Here is an 8,796-nt window from a genome sequence, read left to right as displayed (position 1 = left end):
AATTATTTTGCAGACATGCCTTATCTGTAACACTTGTAATCAGTTTACCCAATTTCAGGTCGTCCGCATAGACTGTAGAACACCTCAGATGAAAAAGTAAGGTCTGAAAGATACAATCTAAACAAGTAAGGGCCTAGTACAGAGCCCTGTGGGACATACTGACTTTAACCAAAGATTTCACCTGTCCAGTTGGTGTGTGATACTTGCTATGTCCTACTTGTAAACCATGCAGCTATCTATCTTATCAACAGTACATCAATACCTAGTTGTACTAATTTATTGATCAGTGTTTTGTGCATGACCCTGTCAAATGCTGAAGTTAAATCTATATAAATCACATCACAGCATAATTTTTCATTCATAGCTATTATATTGTTATAGAACATCATGTTACAGGTGGTAATAGATCTATTTTCAACATATGCATGCTGATATATGGTTTCAAGTCCCAGCCTATCCAGTTCTGACAATAACTTATCCAGTATTACCTTCTCCATTATATTTCCACAACATGAAAGTAGACTTAAGGGTGTATATCATTCTGGGTTTGTCCTACTCCCCTTTCCCTTAAAGACAGGTTTAATAAGTGCATATCTCTGATCTTGAGGAATTTCTCCATATTTATATGACCTAGTAAGTAATAGATGTAATGGCAGTGTTAGTTCTTGCTCAAGTGTTCTCAGGTCATTGTTACTTATTCCGTCTCCTCCCTGCGCTTTGTTTGGATCCAGTTTGCACAGTTCTTTTTTCAGTACAATCTAATTTGATTCCAGTATCTGGGGGTTACCTGGATGTCACTAGGACAACTTACAATCCCTTTTGTGGAGCCAAACTGCTTTGCATAAGATTTTGTAAATATATCTATAATCTGTTGTGTCTGAGATTAAATTTTAGAATCTGCACAGTTTATCAATTTGTGTATCTTTACTCCTTCCACATCTTATCTATAACAAGGTTTCCTATTATGCTCAATATCATTATATACATTTTCTTCAAAATTTTCTTGATCTTTTCCTAACACTATGCTTAATCTGTTTATCCAGCTCGTTTATTTCAGTTTTCAAAGTTGTAGTTCGACCTCTCTTCCATTTCTTATATTTTTGTCTCTGACCTTAATTAGGTATCTTGTTCTTATGGAAATATACCCCCCTGATGTTGCGTGCCTAGATCCTGATGTTAAATTTTTTTTTACTTTTTGCACTCAATTTCTCTTTCAAAACTTTCCACATTCCATCTGCAGTTTTTCCACTGAACACCTCACTCCAGTTAGTTTGATATAGTAACAGTTTTGCTTCCCTATAACCTGTAATTAACCTTCTGTGCATTGGCTTAGATTTCAGTTTGGCAGAATTATCTAGCAACAAATTAACCTTTATGACCCCCATGATCACTGCACATCAATGGTGGTAAAACTTGACTTGAAGTTACAGTAATTTCTTTGGGAACACAAATATCTAGTATATTCCATCCCCTGGTAGGCATTTTTTACAATCTGAAGCATTTGTTGTTCCTGAATATACTCTGTGAATAATTTCTTTACTAACATTGTTGAATCATTATTATTCCAGTCTGTTTCTGGTAAATTTAAGTCCCCAGCTAATATTATTCTTCCCTCCTGTGTTTCATGTAAGAAATGTATGAATTCCTGTAGGTCATCTGCACTTGACTTTGGTGGTCTGTACACTCCCAACAATTTGGACTAGTAGCAAGACAATCTTAGGTTTTACACTCATACCTCTGCTCATGCACTTTTATGCCCACCGTTTTTAGTTATATGTCAGACATATGGCTCTAAAGAAGGTTTTAGCTTTGGTACCCCAGCCAGAAATCCAGGTTATCTGAAGAGATAACCCAACAATTTGGAATGCTGCAACGATGATCTAAGAAAGTACGCCTACAGAATACTGAATGGTGGTCCTTTTTAAGTTGGTCATGACATAGCTGTTACTAGAATGATAAAAGAAAATCAGACCTTTTTGTAAGCTTCAAACTACCACCAAATTATATGTCAAGTAACAGAGGTTTTACATGTTAATGTATATACGTTTGCATTTATAAAGGGAACATTTATAAAAAGGAAACAGGATGCCTGCTACATAAACAGAACCACAGCTAGTTCATCTGGTATCCTGTGAATTCCCAAACAGGCACCTCCTCAATTCAAAATCTGGGAGCAAAAAAAAAAAAAAACTATTACTATTTTCAAAGCTGAAGAGTGGAAAAAAGCCCCTTTCCACTCCTCTAGCTACTGCAGCAAGTTGCTTGCAAAAACAACAGCAGCTTGCTACAGTTAAATAACACTAACCTCATGCTAAGCACTTCAGCCAAGCTGTAAATCCTTCATAGCTTTATAAATCAATGCCAATACTGCACTCCCCAACAATTCACACCATCAGAACCTGCTGCCCTGCCCCAGCTATCAATCTGTATGTAAAGACAACAGTGGTATCACTTGTCAAACAGCAGATTCAGAAAAGTCTACCACCTAGAAGCTTGCAAAACATTTTTTTATATATAGCAGTAAAATATACTGAAAACTGTGTCGTTTTAATAGATTCTGAATGAAAACCTAGATTGAAGGCACTACAGTTCTACAAACGTGGTGACAGGATACTCAAGGCAGCAATAAAGCAAGCCAGCATAATGCAGTAGGACGTAAAAGCCTTAGAAAGAAAAGTATTGCCACAATGTATCACCGATATATCACTGGGCAGAACAAGTAATACAAACACAATGATGCGGACATATAAGCACTGCACAGAAGATAAATGTCATCATAAATATTTTTCACTAGTGTCTGTCTGTAGTCATCCTTTAAGATTTACTCTACTTTCCTGGAAGATCTCACTCCTGTTTGATCCCCCTCCCCCCAAGAACTAATTTAGAGACATACCTGCAGACATTTTGAAATAAATATATAAAAGACAGACTCAGGGAATTCTGAGCAGACTTTTGTCCAAAGGGCTCATGCTCCCCCCTCACTACTTACTCTAATGACCATCATAGTCACCATTACTCATAACAGAGGTAAAGACTTGTTTTGTTACTGAAAAAAATCAAATGTTTGCCTATTTCTGTTTTGGTGAAAGCAGTACTTAAACAGCGTGCTTAAACTTCTCTGAATACAGTATCTGTGTTTTGGCAGAAAGTAAGTATTCCAATAAACACAGTCTAGTCCAAATAAACTTTGCCTGCAAAGATCAAAATCAGTAAAAAAAAAAAGGTTCAAAAGTTCTTTCATACAGTCTTACATACACTGCAGACTACTCAAGTTCCACTGTACGTATTATACTGGGTCCCTATCAGCTGATCGAGTTTTCAGTAACTCGAACTCCATACGGTTGAGACCATATGATCGAGTTTTTGAAAACTCAAAGCTTTTGAATGGAGATTGCAATACAGTGAGGATCAGGTAATTTACCCTTTTCCTCACTGTAGTGTGATCTCGGAGTTGGTATGTATAATTTGCAGGGGGGCTTGCCCCCCTGCAAAAACATAAAAAAGTAGATTTTTGTGTGTGTGTTTTTTTTTTTTTTTTTTTTTTTTTTTAGTTCAAGTTTTTGGAAACTTGATCATACGGTCTCTGATATTTTTGGGGGGTTTCCGAAAAGTCGATCATCTGACATAGACCCATATTATATTAAAGTTAGCTACGACTGCTTCTAGAATCTGTTCGTGATCCAAGTTATTTGTGTGAGAGAAAGAAAACTGAATGCTGTTTAACTAAGCAAAATACATATAAAAAATGGCATCATGCATCAATATTTTCTAAGAAGTTCAAAGAGCACCCCCCCCCCAAAACAATCCTCATAGAAAATGCTGCACCCCTCACAATTAATTGAGCCATTACACCTATAAGGAAAGGAAATTCTTCAGCTGTGCATTTACTGACTCTTGTGCTTATCAGAATCTCCTGTTCCAATCTACAGATATATATAATGTCAGCCAATCCGTGCTGTGGAGTAAAAGAACAAACTCAAACTTTTGTCCAGACAATCTGGGTCTGATTAGCAGCTGAGACATTGGTGGCACAATAGAGGAAGGGTGGGTGTGTTCCAAGCTTGGGTACGTACAGGAATGCCCGGTGGATGACGAACAGCTACAAGTAGCAGCCAATGAACAGTTGCAGAGGGGAAAACGCCTCAAACAGACGTTAGCCAAGATTGGAAGTGCTGCTCATCTACTAAAACTTTCTAAATTACAAAAATAGTAAGCAGACAAAAAAAATATTTTAACACAAAGTACAAACTAGAATCTGCTGCTGGTTTTTAGCTTTAAAGTACTTTTCTGAAGCAAGTCAGAAATCAGTCCATGACTGTTGGTCTGCAGTTTTTTTTAAAGAAAAACTTTAAAGGGGTAACCAGATATTTTACAATGCAGTAACATACATGACATAAATGGCAAATCACATTTTTGGCACTGCAGTAATTGTGCAAAGGAAGGAAGTGAAATGTTGTGACATCTGAGATAGGGCAGGCAAGTACCTCAGCTCTACTGAAGAAAAGAGCACATGCTGAGTGACCCTGATTATTTATATATTTTTGTCTATCCTGGAAAGTGAATAGGCCAGTCAAATACACGTACTTGTTATCCAGGTTGAGTTGGCAACACCAGAACTGTTCAGGTGAATGATTAAGATTTGCACAGTACATAAGCAAAACAGTTACCAAGCTCATTTATGGCTTATTACTCTAGGAACTAAGCAATACTGCCAGTCCCAATTTTAAACATGGACATGGATTTCTAAATGTTAAGAAATAGACCAGAATTATGTTCTCTTTTTTTTTTTTTTTTTTTTTTTTTAGGAAAAAGCTCCCATGCTGTAATAGAGAAGGGTAGCACTCTCTCAATTAGTGAAAAACACTTTGCTCAGAATAAAATAACCCAATATTATCCCTTTTTCCTCCACCAACAGCAGATTATTCAAATTAGCATCATGCTTTACTTGGAGATAAGGCTGTTGTCTTGCCTTATAAACCAACACTGAATATAAAGTTTGTTTAAGTAACTGGGTCTTGACTGTCCATCTGATTATCTGGTAAGCATCTGTATAACACTGTGACAATTTCTAGTTGTGTAGAGTACACACTGAACTTCACATTTACCATACAATGACTTGACATTTTATAAAAGATGGAATGATGATGGACATTAGGTATTCATAGTAAGACTAACATCTAGAGGCAAAATTTCAAAGTGCTGCAATGACTGCATGTACCGTATGCATGTTATGGATGCAGTCATCATAATGCATTGCATAATGCTGAAAGCCTCAATTTTACATCCTAAATAAGGTCACTATTGTGTAAATAACTGCAAAATATTACTACAGCTAAGTCACATGAATATAGTTATTGCTTATGTTATGCTGAAAGTAATACAATAAAGCTACCTGTTAAAACCATCAAAAAATCAAAACCACTGTCCACGCAACTGTAATTCCTCAGCCTCTTGTCCATATTTTCATACAGCAAACTAAAGACAGCCTATATGGATCTAAAATGGTATTTAAAAAACATAAAATGCTATCTCTACTCAAACACAGTACTAACGCACAACTTTATGAGCAGGTAAACACAGGTTCTGTTATAAAAGCTTTGCATTCTAGCAGCAACATAAATGTTTGTATGCATCACAACATAGTGCAACAAGCACCTGCTCACAAAACATCATTGTTCAGGTTATTCAGTAACAGGATGGAATTTGTGAAACATATATTTCTAAAAATAAATGTCCATCATGTAGCATCAAAGAATATCTGCCTGTGACTCATCTGTTTTTAACTGACAAATTTGTGCAAGGACTATGTAAAGCTGTGCTCTGGATAACTGACTTTAATTGCTCCCCAGTAGCAGGCCCTAACAAAGGAAATTAGACCAAAGAGATAGGCAATGGCCCATGAAACATATGTTGCATGAGAATGCCTAGCGAAGTCTTGGGTACCCACCTGTAAGAAAAACAAAACCAAGATAAATACATAGCACATAACTGTACATAATTTTAATTTAGAAAGCATGAAACTGTCCTCCATGCAAGTCTTGTTACAATCAGTGCCCATCATGCTTCCCTAAGTAACAGAAAAAGTAAGTTATACCTATCAACAATTACAACATCCAAGGTAATGGGTTATCACAAGTAATACAGAAGTATATTCCAGGGGAAAACACAGCAGTTTAGATATATTAGCAGCTACATATGCGCATTACAATTAGAAGTTATGCACTTACCATAACTTGGCATCTGTGCTGCCCATTTGCATTCTTCCTCACTAATGTGTTTCTGATCCAATCCTCGGATCCAACTTGGCAGCATCCACAAGACTTCAGATCCAAATCTTGAGCTTCTCCCTCTACCCATAATACTCTATTCCATCCCAACTCCTAAGATTGAGTTTGCTTCCCTACCCCTACTGTGTTAAAGAGATAGAACAGACACCAAGAAAGATTGAGGCTCAAACCAGGAATATGATGGTTTCCATATCCTCCAAAGATCCTTCTAGGACTGACAAGGCCAGGGGATGGCACGTAGGGAAAGTGAGGAAGAATGAAAATGGACAACACAGATGCCAAATTATGGTAAGTACAAAACTTTTAAATCTGATATTGTCCTTTTCATTCTTCCTCACTAATGGGTCAGAGTCCCCAGTTACACAACTCTTGGGAGGCCCTCAAGGAAGGATATGCTGGAGCACTGTCTAATCAAAGGAAGCATTGCTTCTGGAAACAATGCCTAACTTGTAATGTGTAACAAAGGTATGAGTTCTGGACTAATTCACGATTGGCCCCTGGGTCTCCTCTATGCCTATCCCAGTCTTCCTTTGATGCCGAAGTTTCTACAGAAAGCAAGAAGGCTGAAGAGCTCAGTCATCCATCTTGAGATCCTCCACAGATATGGACTCCGAGAGATATTGAGAGCTCCTTGATCAAATCTTTCTGTACATGAGAGAAATGTGCCAGGTAATTTAACAACCTCAGTGCAAAAGTGGCCAAGGCATATATGCACTTTCCAAATCTGTCCATCACTCTGGACTCCCTGTTCGGTGGATGGACAAAGGAGCTTTGTTCTGCTAGCTCCTTCTTAGTGGCTGTCACCACAAACATGGCATCAACTGGGATTCCCTTACTCAAATGAGGTCTGTCTGAAGGGGGAACCAAAAACATATCCAGGCGCTTGGGGATGGGTCAACAGTGTCCAGTTCCTTCCAAGCCCGGCAGGAAACCAGGTCAATAAGTTCATCTGCTAGGGGGGGGGGGTCAACCAAGATGTAGAGAGCCAGCCCTGAAAGTCTCCAGGAACACAGACTACTCAGAAGAAGGGGTTTGGGAAGACCAGCTACTTTTCTGTTCGAGGATTTCCAAGATGCCCCTAAAGAATACATCATCAGGGGATGACTGGGAGGAACCTTCTCCCTCATCAAAATCGGTCTCTTTTGTGACAGAATCCAAAGGGGAGTCTATGTGCCTCTTCTTAAACTTTCTCTTCTGATGTACCTCTTCCACAGGGTGCTCAGGAGAGGTGTTGGAAGAGATGGGGAATCCCTCTGGAGAGCAAGTGTGGAGACTTCCCTGAGCTGGCTGACCCTGAGGAGCAGAGATGATGGGCTCAGAGCTCAGACCCAATGAGGGACATGGGATAGGGACCCGAGACTAGAGAGGAAGGTTCCCTATGCAAAGAGAAAGCCCTTTCTGCTAAATGGAAAGCTGACAGATCTGGAGAAACCTCTCCCCCTTCCTGGAAGTAGCTGAAGAAGAAAGGCCAGGGCCAACCCCGGATCTGAGCCATACAGACAAAATCAAACAAGAATTGTCCAGGACTGAAGCACCAAGGAGAACGGAAGGATCCGACACAGTAGGAGCTGAACCAAACCCTTTGGACCCAGAGCCAGCCTCTCAAATCCGAGACCCGCTCGGGTCGATGATATCGGAACATAGCTGGTGAGGGATACTGCTGGAGTTGAAGAAGGGAGCTTCCTTGGATATAATGCCAAACCTCTCAGAGATCTTGGATCCTGGGACTCTAAAACCACAGGTCGCATCACAAAAGGGTATGGAGTTGGAAGAACCCCAATCTGGATCGGAGCCCTAAAAAAATCTATGCGTCATCCTGTCCATATCTACCTCTGTCAAGCTCCTGGAAGATCTGGATTTAGCTGATGAAGCAGGCCTAGAAGGTTTCTTTGGAGTTTGGAATAATTGGGATGGTACAGCCGGACAAAATGGCTTTAGTACAAGCTCTGGTGATCGGATCCTAGCTATCGGATCCAATGGTCTGGTATCGAGTAGGATGAAAAGGGTACTGGAGGTGGTGATAACAGCTGTCAGATCTGATGCAGCTTGTGGATCCAAGTAGGCACCATGATCTTCAGATCCAAAGTTTCCCTGAGTTTCTCAGAAGGCACCTACGAAGCCCTCGGAGGATTCTGGAGAGCTCTCTTCTTAGAAACAGTGGAACCTTGAGAGGCTTTTGAGGGGGGCTGAGCCAAAGAAGTAGAAGCTGGTAACAGACCTTTAAGAATGAGCTTGTTGCGCTGATGTGAAATGGCCCTGGGGTTAAACATGTTGCATATTTCACAGGCAGACTTTAAATGATCAGGCCCCAGACAGTAGACAAACTTCTTGTGGGCATCAGAATTTGGGATCTTATGCCCACAAAAAGTGCATTTTTTGAAACTGGTGGTCTGGTGGCTTTCTCTTTCTCAGACACAAGGAAAACAATTCAACTGACAAAACAGGAAAAACCTTAACATTGTGAAGAACTACACACTAAACTTCATATAACTAGGAAATCTAGTTAAAC

The 8,796-nt window shown here is 39.4% G+C and overlaps 1 protein-coding gene across 1 annotated transcript in view; it reads right to left on the bottom strand.

Annotated features, from left to right (window-relative positions):
* Positions 1 to 3,518: 3,518 nt before the first annotated feature.
* Positions 3,519 to 8,796, bottom strand: part of PIP4P2 (phosphatidylinositol-4,5-bisphosphate 4-phosphatase 2) — an 867,921-nt gene continuing 862,643 nt past the window's right edge. The window contains exon 7 of the mRNA XM_044065378.1: positions 3,519 to 5,947. Coding sequence (XP_043921313.1) covers positions 5,804 to 5,947 — 144 coding nt within the window. The 3' untranslated portion in view covers positions 3,519 to 5,803. The remainder of the gene's footprint in view (positions 5,948 to 8,796) is intronic.

The sequence above is a fragment of the Protopterus annectens genome, chromosome 3.part0 (assembly GCF_019279795.1).
Source record: "Protopterus annectens isolate FY-2018-M chromosome 3.part0, PAN1.0, whole genome shotgun sequence".
Taxonomy (NCBI): domain Eukaryota; kingdom Metazoa; phylum Chordata; order Ceratodontiformes; family Protopteridae; genus Protopterus; species Protopterus annectens.
The sequence above is the reverse complement of the archived record's forward strand: the minus strand, read 5'-3'. Positions and strand labels throughout refer to the sequence as shown.